We start from the raw sequence: 21,047 nt of genomic DNA, 5'->3' as shown, positions 1-21,047 counted from the left end.
CCATTGTTTAGGGGCTTGCTTAAGCCCATACAAAGATTTGATAAGCTTACATACTTTATGCTCTTGGCCTGGCAGAATAAATCCCTCAGGTTGTTCCATATACACTTCTTCATCAAGTTCACCATTTAAGAATGCGGTTTTAACATCCATCTGGTGAATGTGAAGTTTGTATATGGAAGCAAGGGCAATCAACACTCTAATGGTAGAAATCCTAGCAACAGGTGCATATGTGTTAAAGAAATCAATACCGGGTTTTTGAGTAAACCCTTTGGCAACTAACCTTGCCTTAAACTTTTCTATGGTCCCATCTACTTTGATCTTCTTCTTGAAGATCCATTTACATCCTATAGGTTTAGACCCAGGTGGTAGATCAACCAAAATCCAAGTTTTATTACCCATGATAGAATCCATTTCGTCATTAATTGCTTCTTTCCAAAAAGCAGCATCTTGTGACTTTATGGCTTCTCCATAGGTTTGAGGGTCACTTTCTATGCTAAAGTTTAACAAGATAGAACCTTGGAGTTTTTCCCTTGTCCCTTCTACCAGGTAGGTTACAAAGTCAGGGCCAAAACTCCTATCCCTTCTATCTCTTGAGCTTCTTCTTATTTTACTAGGTTGTACACTAGGTTCACCAACTTCTGTTTGTGATTCTAAATGATGATCTACAGAAGTTGTAGGTTCAATTTCTTTAGGAATTGAAGTGAACCTATTTTCATAGAAAAAGGCATCTCTAGATTCAATTATGGTATTGACATCTATAAAATCATTGGGTTCTATAACTAAGAACCTATAGGCCTTACTGTGACTAGCATATCCCAAAAAGATACACTCAATACCCTTTTCACCTAATTTCCTTAACTTAGGTTTAGGGACTTTAACTATAGATCTACAACCCCAAACTTTAAGGTAACTTAAGTTTGGTTTCCTTTTCTTCCACAATTCATAAGGGGTTATATCAGATTTCTTACTTGGTACCCTATTCAAAATGTGACAAGCTGTAAGTAAGGCTTCACCCCAAAAACTTTTATTTAAACCAGAATTAACAAGCATAGCATTAATCATTTCAGTAAGTGTCCTATTCTTCCTTTCTGCTACACCATTTTGTTGTGGTGTATAAGGGGCAGAAGTTTCATGGACTATGCCTACTGATTCACAGAAATGAGGAAAGTGATATTCACCACCTCTATCTGATCTGAGACATTTAATGCTTGTTATACATTGGTTTTCTACTTCAGTTTTATAAATCTTAAATTTTTCTAAAACCTCATCTTTATGACTAAGTAGATAAACATAACAGTACTTAGAATAATCATCAATAAATGTAACAAAGTACTTTTTACCTCCCTTTGTGGGAACACTATGAATGTCACATACATCACTATGAATTAAATCTAACAAGTTAGAAGTTCTATCTACTTTAGGAAATGACTTAGTAATTATCTTGGTTTGCATGCATGTTTTACATTTATCTACTAAGTCATTTTCATATTTAGGAATTAAGGTTAACTTAACCATATCATTCATTTTCCTAGTATTTACATGTCCTAAACGATTATGCCATAAAGATAAAGAAGAATCCAAAACATAAGCAAAGACATTCACTTTATTGATATTAAGTTTGAACATCCCTTCATACATATATCCCTTCCCAACAAAAGTACCCCCCTTAGAAAGAATGAACTTGTCAGATTCAAATACAAGTTTGAAGCCATTCTTGTTGAGAATGCTTCCAGACACTAAGTTCTTTCTAACTTCTGGTACATGGTAGACACCGGTTAGAGTGAGTCGCTTGCCGGATGTGAACTCAAGTTCCACCTTGCCCTTCCCTTTGACTTCTGCTGTCGACGAATTTCCCATGTATAACACGCTTCCATCTTCAACTGTTTCATAAGTTGAAAACAGGTTCCTGTCTTTACAGACATGCATCGTCGCACCAGAGTCAATCCACCAATCATTGCCATCTTCAAGCATATTTGCCTCTGAAATCATGGCGACAAACTTTTCTTTGTCTGTTGGTGCACCCGACTTCTTATCCTTAAGAAGTCGGCACTCACTCTTGTAATGGCCTGGTTTGCCACAGTTGAAACAAGCACCCTTTCTTTTCTTATTCTTATTAGTATTCTTTTCAGGGTGTTTGTTTCTCTTCCAATTGCCTTTTCTTTGTTGGTTCGAATTCTTGACATTTTCCACCAAATGGATCTTAGAGGATACAGTTTCATTTTCTTTCTTGTCTCTGATTCTTGACTCTTCCTCAATCCTGAGGCATTGAGCCAAGTCTTCAATAGACATTTCCTCTTTCTTGTGTTTTAGACTTTTTCTAAAGTCTTTCCAATTTGGTGGAAGTTTGTCAATAATTGACGGGACAATGAAGGAATCATCAAGAAGGATGCCTTGCAAATGAATTTGATTAATTACATGTTGTATTTCATGTAATTGATCAATAACAGACTTATCATCTACCATTTTAAAATTTAAAAATTGACTCACAGTGAATTTCTTGCTACTAGCGTCTTCCGCCAAGTATTTGGCTTCAAGTGCATTCCAGATTTCACTTGCTGATCCCATGCCTTGATATATGTCAAATAGTGTATCTGACATAGCATTTAGGATGTGCCCTTTGCAGATGTAGTCATCCTGTTCCCACTTCATCCTTGCACGAGCCTCCGCCAAAGTTTCATTTTCATTTGCTGACGGCTTTAGAGTTGTGAGAACATGGACCACTTTGAGTGATGTCAAAATGAAGTGCAGCTTCTTCTGCCAGCGCTTGAAATTTCCTTTGTCGAAACGTTCGAGTTTGACAAAGTCTTGGGTCATTTGACGAACTGAATAAAGTGCCATTGAAACAACAGTAGAAAATATTGTCTTAAGATTGTTGGAAAATTTGTTGAGGGTACTGTTGATGATAGAAAACAGAAACTTGTTGCTTCAAGGCGTGATATCACTTTCCTTAAGACAAGATTCGCCCCCACTAGTAGTGTGCAAAGGGGATCCGCGAATTGCCTCCAAGATACAATGAAGCCTAGTAGGGAAGCCCTACTAATGTTTGATGACGCGTAGCACTAGCGGAATCAAACCCGAAATGCCCTTCCGAAATTTCAAGCCTTAGAGAAATCTCTAGATTCTGTTTCTGCAGAAAAACAGTATCTAGAACAGTAAACAAAAGAAAAACAGTATGTAGAAATACTTGGGGATTTTAGTAGGAGTGTAGAAGAGAGTGTAAAGTCAGTCAGAATTGCCAATTCGATTTCTATATGAAATGACTGAAGTTTGCACATTTTTATAGACCATCTGGTGTCTTTTCAGTGAGAAAAACACCTCTACAGGGCACCTTTCCAGAATGTTTGAAATCTGACCGTTAGATCGCACCCATTGATATTGAACGGTCCTGATCGATCCTAGATGTGACTGTTGGCTTGAGTAAAATCCTCTTTCCAACCCAGTCATCGTTAGATCAATCATCTATGGTGTGGATCGCACCCCCTTGGCACATGACCGTTGGGGAAAGGGACACAACCCATTTGATCACACCCTTTGACCGTTGGAGTCAAGTGCAAAGTGCGCCTAAAAAAGCGCCAATAAAGCGCCACTATGCGCCCTATAGCCCATTGCCCACGCCGCGCGCGCGCGTGCGCGTGCGCGTGTGCGAACGGTGCGTTGCACCGTCCCGCGGGTCCAACCATGGGTTCAACCCAATGTGCAATCAACAAGAGTTAGAAAAGGTAGTGCTTTATAAGCCCTTCTCTTTCTTTTCTCTCATCCGATGTGGAACTATCTTTTTCAACTACACTTCTACATCCTTTTGTAAAAGCAAATATTTCCAAGAAAACTTTTTCTTTTTTCCAAACGCTTTTGATAAAACATTTTCCAAAACACTAAAACATGTAATATACATGATTTTGAAAATGCAAAATCATTAACAGTTTCTTCCTTAACCACTCGTGCTCTATTCGGTGTTCTTGTAACTAGTTTCATGATGATATTTTTTCTGAAGGGCTAGTTTTTTTAACTCACTCGGAGCCAAACCTGGTGACTTGGTGCAATATCACAGAACATTAGTCAATCAACCCATTCATAGTCTTTGATAGTGATGCATGCTCTTCTTCTGTTATATTCTGATGAGCAATCGCTAAAACATCTACAACACCAAACACACCACACACTGGAGCATTACTCAATCAACCTATTTACCTACCTCACCGGGCTTTTCAAAATTGACAAAACCATGCCCTGATTATTCCGGGAATTATCAAAATATTTAGAAATTCTGATAGTGATGCATGCTCTTCTTCTGTTATGTTCTGATGAGCAGTCACTAAAATGTGAGAAGATTCTCAACGGTACATTTTCTACCTTCTAGAAAATAACAAAAATTCCCGGTTTAGTTCTAAAGTTGGGAAGGGCGTGCAATCTTAGAATTTTGAAATTCCTAGCTTAGTGTTCTAAAAAATTCCTGGTTCAGTTCTAAAGTTGGTAAGGGCGTGCAATCTTAGAATTTTGAAATTCCTAGCTCTTAGTGTTCTCAAGTTGATTTTTTGAATAACCAAAACATCTTTGATTCATCAAGTGACATACCTCTGACTTATCATGAGGTATTCTAAAACAACTGCATATTTGACAGATTTCAAATTGTCCACGAGCTTCCGAAAATCACTACATTATTTCTAGAATGACAAACATCCCTCGTTCAACAAAATAGGGTTTTTTCTATTTTCATTTTTTAGAAGATTAAAATAAGGTTTCCTATTTTCTTTTTCAAGTGGAACTGTTCACGTATGCCCTTTCTCGTTTTCTGTTCTTGATTTTTGGCTCAGTGATATTTTCTTCATCATATGTTCTATACTTTTTTTTATTGCTAATTAGTTTTTTGTTAATCAGCTTTCTACTCGATGTTTTGGGATTTCTTCATAGTAGGGTTTTCAAAAATTCCTTCGTTGAGTTTTTCGGCATTTTAAGGTTTTAGAGAAAACTATTTTGAAGAAGGGAGATGATAAATTCGCACCCCTGGAGGATGATTCGCGCCCTTTTAATTATGTGAATAAAGGGCAGGCTGAGGATTTTTGTACAAGATATCTTGAATAATTGAATAAACCATTTCCTTTTTGAAATTTGATAACCATTTGAGGTGATATTGATCTGTGTATCACTCGATCTTCAAGTGGAGTTCTGTTGACAAGTTTCATGGAGATGACATCCCGAACAAATTTTTCATTGCATATGATGCATATGGAAGATGTTGCACCTTTTCAAGTTTTCAGTTCATCCTTACAAACTATAACAAATAGCTCCCTGGAGGAAACACAATTTTCATTTGAAAACCTTTCACGGAATGAAATGTTTCTGGATGTTGCATACTTTTGATGTTTATGTAATTTTACAGGTGGTTGTGATAAAGGCCATGGTTGATTCATGTTTCAATCAATCAAACCATCTTCTCTTCTCATGTGGACTGTGGCCTTAAACCGGAACGGAATGGCCATAGGCCCTAGGGAACGTTCTGTGCTTTTCTTGTTGTGGAGAAGAAAAGGTTCCAGGGACTTACATTGCATTGCAATCCTTAGTACACATTAATAACTTGATATTGCAAGGATGAAAAAAAGCTCTGAATAACAGAGAGGAGTGAAAAAGTAAGGAATCGAGTGGGTTGGAAAACCATTTATTTTCATAAAATTGCATGTCTGCAAATACTTTCTCAGTTTATTCTGAAATATCCCCACACAAATCTTTCCTAGTAATAATCGGAAGATAAAAAACAATCACAGATGCACGTAAAATTCAGTTTGTCCTTCAACGAATAGCATATTAATACGACTCAATTTGGATGATCACATCATAAATGTTACCTGTGTCACAAGACTCACAACATTGCAGATGCTTAACTAAAAGAAACCATTCCTGGAAATTATAATCAGAGCAGTCTCCTACCTGTCCGGCCCCCAAGATGGAAGACACCAACAATATAAATGTTGCTTTGATTCATCAATTTTTCATTTTTCTTGGGTTTCTAATTGTGTCAAGTTGCAGTTTACTCAACTTTTATTGAAGCTCTATCATGAACTTTCCAGGTTTATCAAGGAAACATTTGTATTTCTTATTTGTTATTTTATTTAAAATAAGCAAGCTGGGGTTTGGCTGACCCCACTAGATTGTTTTTTTTTCACTTAATGAGAATTACAATCTAGAGTAATCACCTCCATCACAATCATTATGCAGAGTAAGAGAGAGATAGGACAATGCACCAATAAATGCTCAAAGTATTCTTGGATGTGTTTGTAGAGAATACACCAACATGCTAATTATATTATCCCTCTCTTTAAACAGTCACATATACTTATTCCTTTTTTTACCATGGTCCAAGCGAAAGCTCCTAAGAGAAGAGGGGCCCACAATTTCAATACTCTTGCACATTGATCTTCGTTCCTGTTCACGGAGGCCAACCTGTAGAAGAAAGATTGGACATTAAAAATGTCGGAAGAGCTCTACATCCTCACTCTGATCCGACAAGTGAGCAGACCAATATGTTGAGTACCAACGTGAAAGGATGACGAACATGCTTTTAATTTCATCTTTCTTGAGCTATGTTGCATCAGTACGGATACGAGTGTCAAAATCCGACACAGGTATCAAGTGTCGGATTCGGCAACCTCAAAAAAGAACGATTCATGGATTCACCAAAATATTTTAACCAACTTTCAAATTTTATTTTTTACATAATAATATGGCTATAGCAAGTATTATATTGAGTATTTTAATAGATTAAGTAGATATATTATTTTATTTCCATCAAAATCTTAATATTAGTATGGGTAAAACTCAAAACAAATAGTAATTGTAAAGTTGTGGTACTAGTATTCAGAAATAACATATAAAAGAGATCTAGAAGTGTCGTAAAGAATCTTGAAGTATTGGAATACGAGACGTGTCCGACATGGATTCTTCACCCATTTAGAAGAATCCATGTAACAGTGTCCTTAAGCTTAAGACTAAGCCTAAGGGCCCACACAATACTCTCATCTCCCCTACTCTCCATTTATTCACTCACTCCTGCCTCCCTATTGGTCGCTAGTGGGTATAGGCTCGGAAATGCATGGCACAACAGATCTATCCTAGCCTAATGTCTACCCAAAATCGTAACATGTCCCTCTTTCCCACTTTAAACCCGCTAAAGGTTCATAACAAGGTTAGGACTCACAAACTCTACCAATCCCCCAACCCTGCTCATACTTGTCCCTTATAACTTGGTGTCATAAGGCATTTTTCTCCTCTCCAAATCTCCACAGCCACTTTCCAAGCAATGCCTTGTTCCTCAATTTTATCTGCCTACTCCCAGGTCACCATGCATGTTCAATCTACACCCCTTCTCCCTTTCATCAGGTGCTTGAGTCTCTTCCTCCCCTCCATTCCTTCCCATAGGAAATTTCTTTGTAGCTTTTTTGTTTTCTTGGCTACTTTCATTGGGACCTTGTAAAGTGAAAAGTAATACACTGGCGTGTTAGATAGTAACATCTTTATCAAAGTGATTCTCTCTCCAAAGGATAGATAGTCCTTTCCACGACGATGATGCTAACTTTCTTTCTGTCCTCTCTACAACAAGGTCCCATGCATGGAGCAACTTTGGGCATGCCATACCCCAGGTGGGAGCTCTTCCACTTTATACCCCAAGATAAGCGTATATCCCATCGCCTTTTCTAGCTCCAAGTTGATTCTTGCCAGTGAACTTTTTGAAAATTTTATCTTTTGGTTAGATACCATCTCAAACCACCTGAAGATTCTCTTTATATTTTTCACATAGACCTCTTCCAAGAAAATAAATGTGTCATCAACGAACTGTAGGTGAGAGACCGGTTGCACATTCCTACAAGGTGATAGCCCTCTTAAAATGCCCAAACCTTTTGCTTTTGAGATCAACACTTGAAGCTTCAACGACTATTATGAATAGGTACGGCGATATCTGAATCTCCCTTTTCTTATTCCTCTAGTACTCCCAAAGACACCACTCGGTGCCTCATTGATTAATATGGAAAAAGACGAAGTGGATAAGCCTTCTTTAATCCACCTTCTCTATCTCTGGCAAAAACCCATCCTTTCTTGAATTTACTCCAACAAACTCCAGTCAACATGGTCACAAGCCTTCCCTAGATCTATTTTGCACATGCCTCCCCGACTGCCTTCCCTCTTGATAGTGTCAAGAATCTCATTAGCTATAAGGACACCATCCAAAATTTGTCTTCTAGTGAAAAAAAAAACAACTTGAAACTTGGATATTATGTTTCTCATTACCTCCTTGACTCTTCCAGCTAATACCTTCACCAAAATCTTTTACATCTGTGGATGAGACTAAATGGGCGGAAATCTTCTAGATCGACGGCACCTTCCTTCAGTATGAGAGCGAAGAATGTGGTGTTGATTGTCTTTCCTAGTCTGTGAATTCCACCATTTCCACCATAAAACCCATGGCATCCTTCTTGATGAGGAGGTCCCAGTATCTTTGATAGAATGCCAACAGGAAACCATACGGCCATGAGCCTTATCCTTTTTCATACTTTGAATTGCCATCCATTTTTCTTCTCATGTAAACTGTTCAGGGCTAATCCTTTTGAAGGATAATCCCTCCAATTCTGGCTTCCAATTGCGTTCAGATGTATACATTTTGGTAAAGTGAGAGAAGATGAGGTATTTGATACGATCCTTATCCTTAGACGTTGTTCATCTTCTCTTAGGGAGTTGATTGAATTGATGTGCCTTCTTGCACTCGTCATTCTATGAAAGAATCTCGAATTTTTTTTCTTCCTTGAGCCAAATTGCTCTAGACTTTTGCCACCAACTAATTTCTTCCGTTGTTAAAATTTCCTTATACTCCAGCTTCAGGGTTAGTCTCTCCCTTTTCTACTATGTGAGATGCACTTGCTCTTCCTTTTGATCCATACGGTCGATTTCTTGTAGCACTTGACCCTTTTGAAACCTCTTTTCTTCTTGAGGTACCTTCAACCATTCCTTGATTTTTTTGCTTCAGTAGTTTAACCTTCCTGCTCATCACAAACACTTTCCACTCATCCACTGCCATCTCTTTCCACCACCTTGCTATGTTCACCTCAAATTCCGGTATCGCATAGAGTTAAATCTAGCTTGAATGGTCTCAGCTCGCCTTCATATTCTTTCATTTCTAAAATCACATGGGAGTGATCGAAAGTGGGCCGTGGCAAAACCCTTTGGATTATTAGTGGAAATTGTTCCACCCAATCTTTAGAGATTAGCACTGTCCAACCAGCTCATGATAATATTAGACTGGTAGTTTGTCCACGTGAATCTTCCCCCCTCTAGAGACAGGCAATTCACCATCTTGGATGAATGCTGATAGGTTGGCCATGCTTCTTGTAATTCTTCCACCTAACGATATTGAAGTCCCTTCGCACAATCCACAGGTTATGAAGATCTTTGAGTTCTGCCCAGATATTTTCTTCTTACTGATGCAGCCCATATACTGCTGTCAATTTCAAGACTTTGGCTGATGCATTAGGTGTCATCCTAATGGAGAGAGAAAATTCCATTTCAACCCACTTCACTTATTGTAAATTTCGTTTCATCCCATATGATTGATAATTCCTCCCGTTGTCCTTTTTGTGTTTTGTACAGTCCACCCTGTTTCATCTCCTCCACAACGAATTGATGAGTGATTCTGTTACCCTTTCAGTTTTGGATTCCACTATTACCATTATATCTGTTCTTTTATCCCGAATGATTGCATTCACTATCGTCTGCATTTCTTCGGTCCCCAATCCCTGCACATTCCAGAATATTATCTTCATTGCTTTGATTTTGTATAGTTGAGCAGTTGACCCTAGGAATTGCTTCTTCCTAGGCCAAGCTCCTCAGCTCCCTCACCCACTTGATCTTGGATTTCTTGTTCATATGGCCTGCAATTTCTCTATTTTCAATTTCATGAATCATTTTTCTGGTATGCCCTTTCATTTCTTCAATGGAAATGCCCAAATTTCTTCCTAACTCTAACATTGACTCATGTTCGGGATCCAAGGAACTACCCTCGGAAGATTGAACCGGGTCCTCTTGATTTTGAACCGCATCAAGGGTCTTCCTTAGATCTGTCTCTAGAGGGTCTTCATGGCCAGCCTTAATATTGGCAGAAACTTCTTCCCTTTTCCATCTTCCTCCCCTCTAGTGGTTATTCCAGTGGATAAAACAATAGCTTGGGTCATTTTATCCCCTCGGTTGACCTCCCAAATATTGTCAGGCCTCAGTTTCCTCGTCCAGTGGTTTTTTTGCATTGTCTTCCAATGTTTTCGGGAGGCAGTTTATGCCCAGCTGGGGTGAGCCCAAGTTTTCTCCCATAATTACTGCAGAAATGTCTCCTGCTCCTCCTAACAGACTACTCACTTTTGGTGTCCCCATCCTCCAGCTCTCCTTCCCTTCGCACGAACAACAAACCGACCGCGAGTTCTTTCCCCACCTAGGGATGCTTGATTTTTATCTCTATCACGATTCACTGCCTTTTTCGATATGTTTTTTGCTTCTTCCCAAAGAAACTTCAAAATCTCATCGCGCGGGATTTTAAATTCCCTAGGGAATTCCTGAACTATGGGTCACTCTAGGAAAGTCTGGCGGATTGTGTGTCACTCTGGGAATGCCTGGTACTCCTCAAGCAAGGACTTCAACCGAGATTTCAAAGTGATGGAGGCTTTCAAGCTTTGCGTTAGTCGTGAAGAAATGGGGATTGTTAAGTTCTAAAAAAAGTTTTACATTCTAATTTTTCACCATTACCATAGGGAGTTTGTGGATCCCAATTGGGAACTCAGTGATAACTTTCTAGAGAAACAGCGGCTCTATTTTTCATTCATAAAAAATGGTGGTATACGTTACATATATCCCACAGATAGTAGGATAGGGCAAATCCCATATAAGTAGGGATGGATAAAAACAAAAGAAACTGTTACAGCTTTTACACTATTCCAAATGGTCTCGGAAGACTTATCATGATGATATATCTTACGTCAATACTCCCCCTCAAGTTGGAGCATGAGGATTTATAATGCCCAACTTGCTAAGTAAACGATGAAATTGATCCTGCCCAAGAGCCTTAGTGAAGATGTCTGCAAGCTGATGTGTACTTGGAACGAACTTAGTGACAATATCCCGAGAGAGAAGGTGTTCACGAACAAAATGGCAATCTATCTCAATGTGTTTTGTTCGTTCATGAAAAACCGGATTTGCTGCAATGTGTAAAGCAGCATGGTTGTCACAAAATAGTTCCATAGGGTGAGAATGAACAACGCCAAGATCGAAAAGAAGAGCTTTGAGCCAAATAAGCTCACAAGTGGCAGCTACCATTGACCGGTATTCAGCCTCTGCCGAAAAACTGTAGATTGCTTTTTAGTCTTCCACGAAATTGGACAGGAACCAAGTAGAGTAAAATAATGGATCGGCGAGTCATGGGACAACGTGCCCAATCTGAATCGCAATAAGCTCGTAATGTCAGATCACTAGATGAGGGAAGAAGAATGCCCCGTCCTAGAGAATATTTAAGATACCTAAGCACCCGTAAAGCAGCATCATAGTGAGCTTGGCGTGGATCATTCATGAATTGGCTTAAGATATGAACATAATAAGTAATCTCTGGTCGAGTAATGGTTAAATAAATTAACCGGCCAACAAGTTGTCTATACCGTGAAGGATCTGGTATAGGATCCCCAGAATCAGTACTAAGCTTAAGTTGTTGCTCCATCGGGAAAGTAGAGGGCTTGGCTCCTAATAGCCCAGTCTCGGTAAGGATGCCTAGAGTGTATTTCTGTTGGCACAAAAAAATTCCTTTAGGAGAACGTGCCACCTCAATCCCAAGAAAATATTTCAAGATACCGAGATCTTTAATATGAAAGCAGTAATCGAGATGACTTTTAACAAACTGAATGCGTTGAGGATCATTACCGGTCACAATAACATCATCAATGTATACAAGAATCACCGTGATACTTGTTTCTTTAGTGCATGTAAAGAGAGAATAATCCACAGCGGATTGTTTGAAGCCAACACTTATGAGAGAATTAGTAAATTTCTCAAACCATTTGAGTGTAGCCTTTAGCCACTAAGCGTGCTTTATAGCGTTCAATGGAGCCATCTGAGTTGTACTTGATTTTGTAAACCCACTTGCACCCAATAGGGGTCTTGCTAGGTGGTAATGCTTCCAACGTCCAAGTGTTGTTCTTTTCAAGGGCTGCAACCTCTTGCGCCATAGCCTCACACCATTGAGGATGTTTGACTGCTTGGGTAAAACTTTTAGGCTCATCCGTGGAAGAGATGGCCGAAACAAAAGCAAAATGTGAAGGGAAAAATTTATGATAGGAAATGCAATTGGAAATGGGATAGGGTGTACCTGAGGAAGCAAATTGGCGTGGAGAGATGGTGGCGGATCCACTTGTAATAGGCGAACAATGATAATCATCAAGATAGGTAGGACAAGTATGGATCCGGCTAGAACGACGAGGTGGTGGTGGAGGTCTTGATGTAGGTGGTGATGGTGGTGGTGGAGGTGTTGGTGGTGATGGTGATGGTGATGGTGGTCGTGAGTTATTACAAATAATGGTGTCATGGGCTGGAGTGATAAGATTGGGCGAAGAGAGGTTGGTGTCATAATCTTCAGTGGGAGGAAGAGGCAAGACAGGACCCTGTTGTGGATTTGGATCAAGGAGATGGACAGGGAACTCGTTTTCATAGAAAACCACATCTCGGGAAGTGAAAATCTTGTGGGTGTTGAGATCAAACACACGATATCCTCGCTGCCCATAAGGATATCCAACAAAAATGCAACGTGTGGCATGAGGAGAGAACTTATTCCGCGGTAAACTATGATAATGAGCATAACATAAACAACTGAAAACGCGAAGGTGGTCATAGGAAGGCGGTGTATGCAGGAGAATTTCATATGGAGTCTTTCCAGAAAGTAGAGACGTGGGTAAACGATTAATCAAGTATGCTGCGGTTAAAATGCATTCTCCCCAAAAGGTAATTGGTAGCTTTGCTTGAAAACGCATTGCACGAGCAACTTCAAGAAGATGTCGATGTTTGTGCTCGGCCACACCATTTTGTTGTGGTGTGTCAACACATGTTCGTTGATGAATGATTCCATTGTCATGAAATTTTTTTTGCATAGCATGAGACATAAACTCCATTCCATTGTCAGTTCTAATTTGTTGTACTTGACATTGGAACTGAGTTTTAACCATAGCACAAAAGGTAGTAAGAAATTGAAAAGTTTCACTCTTATATTTCATGAGATAAACCCAAGTGCAACGAGGGCAATCATCAACGATAGTAAAAAAATAATGTGCACCTGTATGTGAAGGAGTGGGATATCCACCCCATCACAATGAATTAAAGAAAAACAATAACTACTTCTAGTGGTAGTCAAAGGAAAAGGAGTTCTAGTTTGCTTAGACAAATGACAAGTATCACAACTCAAGGAATGATCAAAAGACATACCTGCACTAATAGTAGGTATCCGTGAAATTCTATCCATTGAGGGATGTCCAAGCCTCTTGTGCCACAATGTAGAAGAAATATTACGGGTTGCAAGTGAAGCTGTTGGTAAAGATGCCTGGTATATCCCATCTCTCATCTTACCCACGCCAATCAGCCTCCTCGATGTGAGGTCCTGGAAAACACAAAATGTAGGAAAAAAGATGACAGCACAGTTCAAACTTTGAGTTAGTTTGCTGACAGATAATAGGTTAAGATCAAATTCAGGTACATGAAGGACATTATCAAGCAATAGATTAGAAGACAAAGCAACTTGGCCTGAATGGGCTATAGGAACGACAATACCATTGGGTAATTAAATTGGTTTAGCATCTAAATATTTATTAGCTTGAATCATACTAGACAATATGGGCGTCGTCTGACCTGATGCGCCACTATCTATGATCCAAGGAGAACCAGTAGATGCATGATGAGTTTGAGTTTTACCAGCAAGATTGGCTAGAGGTCCTTGTTTCTCAGCATTGAGAAAATTGAGGTATTGTTTATATTGTTCCATGTTGAGACCTGGCATGGGCGAAGAGGTCGGTACTAGAACCGGCGAGCATGAATGGACGAGCATCTTCGTGTTTTGTAGCAGTAGTGTATGAGCGTTGTCTCTGCTGTCCGTTTGAATTGAACATGCCTCTGGGTCCTTGACTTCCACGAACATTTTTTCCACGTGGCCTCCAATTTGGCGGGTATCCAATAATCTCAAAGCAATGGTCTATGGTGTGTCCAGTTTTATTACAGTGACTGCATCGATCCTTCCCTTGTTGGTTTAATTGGGTTTCTTTTCCTCCAAAACTTCCACTACTTACTGCAAGTGCTGCACCCTCTATGTTTAGAGATCTTGTAGCAATTAATGATTGCTGCTTCTCTTCTTGACAAACTAGAGCATAAGCTCTGCTAACATTTGGAAGAGGATCCATTGATAGGATGTGAGTTCTAATTTTGCCAAAAACATCATTCAATCCCATTAGAAAATTATGAACCTTTTCTGTCTCATGCATAGAAACAAACTCTTTGGAAGCACCACATGTGCATTTGGGAAGTGTCAAGTAAGTTCCCAATTCGTCCCATAATCCCTTCAATTTTGTAAAATATGCAGAAACCGAGAGTTGCCCTTGTTGAAGAGGAGCAATGTCTCGCTTTAGCTGATGTACACGTGGTGCATTCCCTTGAGAAAACCTGTCCTCAAGATCTAACCACATATCACGTGCGGAATCAACATATGCAACGCTATTGTGTAGATCTTTCGCTAAAGAATTAAAAATCCATGATACAACCATGGAGTTACACTTCACCCAGGCAAGAACTTCTGAGGAAGGAGTGGGTTTGGGAAGTGTCCCATCAACAAAACCTAGTTTATTTTTGGCGCATAAAGCATTTTGCATCGCTCTTTTCCATGTCGGATAATTTTCTCCATCAAGTAGGCAAGAAACAAGAACCATACCTGGATTATCCGAGGGATAGAGATAATATGGAGAAGTCATGTCAATGGCAAGAGACTCTTGTGAAGCATTGGTGACCGACAGACTGGAGCTAGATTCATCGGCCATGGAAGAAACACGTTAAATCCTTGAATGATCGGAAGATGAAAATGATGAGAGAATCAGCCTATGGCTCTGATACCATGATAACTTTCTGGAGAAACAGCGGCTCTATTTTTCATTCATAAAAAATGGTGGTATACGTTACATATATCCCACAGATAGTAGGATAGGGAAAATCCCATATAAGTAGGGATGGATAAAAACAAAAGAAACTGTTACAGCTTTTACACTATTCCAAAAGGTCTCGGAAGACTTATCATGATGATATATCTTACGTCAATGCTCAGGATGAAGAACCTCTGTCATGGAGAATAACATTGGAAGCTTTGGCTTCCGTGAAGCCTGGATCATAGGGCCGTAGCTGTTGGTGATGCTGCTATATTTTGTTTACTGTGTGGAGTGGTTCCTGCTACAACAGTGAAAAGATTCCTGACCTGCAATGAGGATCCCTTACAGAAGACTGTTTGGCCAGTGAATTTGATAATGTATTATTTGTTTGGGGATTCATTCTACAAATAGCACGTCAACGGTCAACCTAAACATAGTTTTAAACAACTATAAAAGGAATTTAAGATGCACATTATGTCATGAAAAATCACTGTCATATGTTAAAACACAGAAATGAAGTACTAATAAACTATGTTTGGTGTTCTACAGCACTATACACCAAGATGGGAAGACCATAAAAGGATATCCAAAAACCAATTCAAGGCCAAAAGTGAGCCTCTCTGCACCTGAATTATATTCAAGCGTTGAACATCCATCTCACTTCTTGGATAGGCATACAAATAGATAGTCTCCTCCACCAAGTGTCTTTAAGTGCTGATGAAGCTTTGGATCAAGAACTCTAGCAATGCTCTTTGTGCATATGAAATTCCCTCACAATTTGACAGTCAAGCGTTGAAAATACTAAGATGCACCTGTTAGGGATAATCATCGGGGAGCAAATATCACACATTCCTTTTGACCGTAGCCGACATCTTTATCCATCCAGAGGCATAAACTGCAAAAATATCCCAAACCTTTGATAAATATTCTTCCTACATCAACGAATAAACACTTGGGGACACTAAGGCCTTGTTTCTTTTGGATTTTGACAACCCATTGTGAGCCCAAAACTGATTATTGGACTCAAATATAAAACGTAATTTTGGGTTGAATAATCAGTTTTGGACTCACAATCAGACCAAAATTGTTGTCATCTGTCTCTGTGTTCTTTGATGATGCCGTTGAGGACCCCATCGAACTTCAGATGATGCCTCTATAATCTGTACTTTGTTCCTGTAATCACACTTACAAATTTCAGAGATGGGAAAAAGTCAGCCACAATGAACCCTTTCCATGATTGGTATTAGATTGGGTTAAAAGTGAAAAGCCATTCCAATTTTCATTTCTTGGCCATTCACATTTATTTATAATATGAAACTGTAGAAGAAAGAGGTGAAGTTTTCGTAGTTTTGATGGCATGGGCTAATCTATTGACTATCTTGTGCTCCAGTTGTACATTTTGTTTCTACCTTTTACAAGGTAGACATGTATTTCTTTGGGATATGATATTTTCACTCCCCCTGCACGCTCCCCTTATAACATGATTTAACGTCAAAAAGCGTTAAAGTTGCCCACTTTTCATGTCAAATCACGTTATAAGGGGATTGTGCATGTAATGCAGGGGGAGTGAAAATATCATCTCCCATTTCTTTTTGTTTCAGATCCAACATTGCATTGCAAGTTGCAACACTTATGACAAACCTTCTATGCTTTGCAACAGTTGGAAAGCAAGACTAAACCTTCTATTATGCTTTGCAACAGTTGCATTGAAAACTGCATAGCATGCTTTTTTCTTGATCTCCAATCCCTCTCTCTCCTTCCAAGATTTTTTTATCTCTCAACCCTCTCCCTCCAATCTTAAGCCCTACACATCATGGCACTTGCTGCCACACACCACAAAAGTATTTATGAGTGTGTTATTAGCTCATGTACTGTAAAGTGAGTTGGCACATGCATGTGAAGTGAATTGGCAGGATGATATTGAGGTTGCTTATGCTCTAGCTGGAGATGACATCAAGTGGCTTTCTGGGCCACCCGATCACCTCACGCATCATATCAGAGTATTCAAACAATGGAAATTCCTACATCTATTATACCATCACATCCTGAAAGGGCCTTCACAACAATTGCACATCACCACCAGCACCTCTTGCAATGCCATAGCTCAAATTTATACCTCAGATACACTCTGTAGTTTGCTCCAACACTTTGACAATAGTTGAAAGTTAAAAAGCAGATTGTACAAAACAATAATGTGTATATGATACTTGAACAGGGTCGGTACACCAAATTTCTAAATGGCAGAACATGAGATGTGATACAAGACCATCTAGTTCTAATAACATTGTTTTCGTTGTATTGGAAGCAGCCATTGTACACATTAATATTAACATAGCAAGCATCAGTTTATTGTCCATTACTGCTTTCATGTCCACCTTGCTTATTCTAATCAAATGATTCCCATCAACCTCATCAATTTTGGCATCACTCCAATGCACATTGATCCCACATAAAGGATCAAGGTTTCCACAGTGAATCAGAAAGAGATGCTCATAACTACAACCATGGTCTTAAATTTTGACCGAAATCCGAAACGAAATTTCGGACTTTTGGTCGAAATTTTGTTTTTCCCCGGAAATTCACCCAAAAAAGTGTTTTTTTAATTAATTTAAAATATTTCCCCGAAACTTCAACCGAAATTACAGATGGTATCAAATAAAATAGTTTTTTTTATTGTTTTGCCGGATTTCAGCCGAAATTTTGATTTCGGTAGGGTCCGAAACAGGTACCGAAACCAAAATTTAAAACCGTGACTACAACTGAGCATAATTTCGACACAAATTAATATTCTGAGCCGAAATTTTTTCAAAAACAAACACATCAGAAATGAAATATTTGTCTTCAAATTAACAAAGACAGGCCACCATATTCACCCAAAAAAATAATTCTACCCAACAATCTAAGAAAATGGAGGAACAAGTGATGGATTAGCACAGTATTGAAGATAAGATATGTATTGCTGATCAAATGGAAGAGCACAAAATATCCAAGACAAGATATGTAGTGCTGATCAAATGGAAGAGCACAATATATCCAAGACAAGATATGTATTGCTGATCAAATGGAAGAGCTCAATATATTCAAGACAAGATATGTATTGCTGATCAAATGGAAGAGCAAAATATATCCAAGACAAGATATGTATTGCTGATCAAATGGAATAGCACAGTATTGAAGAGAAACAAGTGATGGATTTTGTGCTGTCACAGCGAACTCTAGGGATATTGGAGTCTTCCCATAAATATCAAGGGATTTGAAAAAAATGGTTTCAATGAGAACTGAATGTGGCTTGTTTTTCCGAACCTAAATTTTCTTATAAGACTCTGAGATTTTAAACTGGCCTTAGATGGGTCTTGTAAAAAGGACTGAGAAATAAAAGATAACTTTCATTGTCTGATTAACCACTGAAAAGCTTATGGCATTCACCTAATATAGAAAAAATATAGATTGTTTAAAGAGATTAGACTACACAGATGTTATTAAAACCAACTAGGGATGATAATGAACTGATGCAACATAGAAGAATTTCTTGCAATAACCCATTTGCAAGAACCCATTTACAAGAAGCTCTCTAGCAGGGAAAGGAAGCTCCCTTTTTTCAATGGTAAAATAAAAAAAAAGAAAAAAAAAAGGGTTATCGTTTTTCTGCTGAGCATAAAGTTGATGCTGCATCTTTCATGAGATTTGGGTTTACAACGAAATGGCAAGATTAAGGTTCTTTGCAGAGATCAACGAGATTAGGAAATGGGTTCTTGCCAATCTCTGTAAAGAAATTTAATCTCGCCATTCTCTATCCATTTTCTTTATGTTCTTTACAAGAATCCACTATGATTTGTTTTCTTCGCAGAGAATAGTGAGACACAGTGTTGAGATGCATCAGTGTGTGTGCGAGCGCGCCTGTCTGTGTGTGTGTGTGTGTGTGTGTGTGTGTGTGTGTGAGAGAGAGAGAGAGAGAGAGAGAGAGAGAGAGAGAGAGAGAGAGACTTCTTCTCTAGAGATGAAGAGGAACAAAACAATGCTGGGCTGGGTTGAGGAACACAATCGTTTGCAGAAGTTGACCGTGCCCTAGAACCTTTCAAGTTCTATCGATTAAGGCGGGATTTGTGTGTTTAAGCTTTTGTGAGTCTTTTCCTAAATCTCGTTCATTCGACTCAAAATGCAAGATTAAAATCCCATGTGACTGAGGGGGTACTCGTCAAGTCCAAATGTCCAATAGAGTTCCCTGAAGTCAAGTCCGACTAACCCCCTTTAGAGAGGTGTCTTTCCCCGTTCTTGGAAACTGCATTAAGTTCAGAACCTTCCAGCGGTTTTACAGCTGGGTCATCTTTTCCAGTTTGTACCTTTTCAGTCGAGATCTCCACATGCCCTTCCTTTTTGGTTAACACCCGTAACCTCCTTTTGCTTTTAATGCCATGAGCCATTACTTACCTTTTTCCTTCTTTTTGCGAAACTGTGAGCGCCCATTTCAATTTTGAATGAACCGCCACGATATGATCTAGAGCATCTATATCTAAGGAGCCGTTAAGATTTCATCTGATGCTAACATCTTGCCTTTTATGTTCTTTTCCTTCAAGCAATCCAAGCCCTCTGATCAATCAAGCAGATGATCAGCATCATCCAACGGCTGAGACATCTTCTTCTTCAACGAGTGTGGTCGTTGTTCATTTCTGCCATGGGTCGACTTCTCCTTCGAGTGGCCGACCATCTTTTTAGATATTTCGGCTCCCTTCTGCTCAAAAGGGGGTCACCATTGGTCAGGCCTGAGCTCTTCTGCAGCTAGAGACCCTCTTTCCCCACTCTTCAGCTATGCCAATGGAGAACCATCTTCCCGCCGCCCACCCTCCCCCCCCCCCCCCCCCCCCCCCCCCCCCCACCTTCAAGCGGACGGTAGTTCTAAGAAATTCCCGTCCCCTAGGAAGATCATGGCTCTGGTATACTCCATGCTCAGATCACCCTCGGGACGCATTTCCACCTTCAAAACAGAGCCAACAGACTTCCCAACGCTTGAACCGTTGCGGTTGCCCAGGCATAGGGTGACGTTGTAGAAGCGAACCCAAATTGATCTTTCTCCAGTTCTGAATGCGTTGTTCCATGGCTCGATTCGTAGAGTTTCTCGTTGCACAGTTGACTTCCGGCCTTAGATATTGCCGCCCCATGTGTTTCGGAATGGGAGTGAAACAATACTTCTTGGTTCAACTTCCATGGTTTAGAGAAATTTGGACTATCCTAAAACCACATCGCCCACTCGTGGAGGTCATCTACTTCCTAGTCTAGAAACTTCACCTTGCGAATCCTTTTCCTTTTTTCTACCTCTGTCCCTGAAAAATCACGGCATGGTAGTCACCTTCTTCCGCTATTTCCATTGAACCCTCTTGCGGCCAGGATTTTGTTCATCCAACGTCACCCTCCTTTTCTTCAATGGTTTATTCATGCACCATCTACACTTGGTTCGGGGTCTAAAGTTATGATACCAACATTGGTCACACCATTGTTTAAAAATGTGGATGCGGGTCAAAACGCGACCAAAGAAAATCCTAGTCAACTTAGCATGACGCGGCTGAGTACTCGGTTGACGTGGTTGTTAGACGAAATGGTGTAATTCACATACCCGATTAGGGGTATTCTTGACATTTCACATGTAACATTAGTGACGCGCGCGCGCGCACACACACACACACACACACACACACACACACACATATATATATATATATATATATATATATATATATATTGCAACTTATGAGCTCTCTCTTCCTTTTTTTTCTCCACTTCTTCTATTCTTCTTTCTCTCTCTCTTTCTCTTCAATGGAGCTTCGAATACAACAAACAACATTCATAACTCGAGAGAATCGAAGGAGTTTT

At 39.5% G+C, this 21,047-nt stretch overlaps 1 protein-coding gene across 3 annotated transcripts; it reads right to left on the bottom strand.

The window, feature by feature from the left end:
- Positions 1–5,976: 5,976 nt before the first annotated feature.
- On the bottom strand, positions 5,977–19,999 carry LOC143879726 (uncharacterized). Of its 3 annotated transcripts, none has more exons than XM_077382253.1 (3): positions 13,969–19,999; positions 13,486–13,657; positions 5,977–6,435 (listed from the first exon to the last, which is right to left on the bottom strand). In XM_077382253.1, exon 1 carries the CDS (start codon positions 15,078–15,080, stop codon positions 14,025–14,027), a length of 1,056 nt encoding a protein of 351 aa, XP_077238368.1. In that variant the 5' UTR covers positions 15,081–19,999; the 3' UTR covers positions 5,977–6,435; positions 13,486–13,657; positions 13,969–14,024. The 3 variants fall into 3 exon arrangements, with proteins under 3 accessions (XP_077238368.1, XP_077238367.1, XP_077238366.1); XM_077382252.1 differs by having other exon boundaries at positions 13,486–16,077; positions 16,254–19,999; XM_077382251.1 differs by having other exon boundaries at positions 13,486–19,999.
- Positions 20,000–21,047: the final 1,048 nt, after the last annotated feature.

The sequence above is a fragment of the Tasmannia lanceolata genome, unplaced genomic scaffold (genome assembly GCF_043159265.1).
Source record: "Tasmannia lanceolata isolate RefF3 unplaced genomic scaffold, GAP_Taslan_0.1 ptg000006l, whole genome shotgun sequence".
Classification (NCBI taxonomy): domain Eukaryota; kingdom Viridiplantae; phylum Streptophyta; class Magnoliopsida; order Canellales; family Winteraceae; genus Tasmannia; species Tasmannia lanceolata.
Note: the sequence above shows the minus strand (reverse complement) of the source record. Positions and strands in the feature narration are given on the sequence as shown.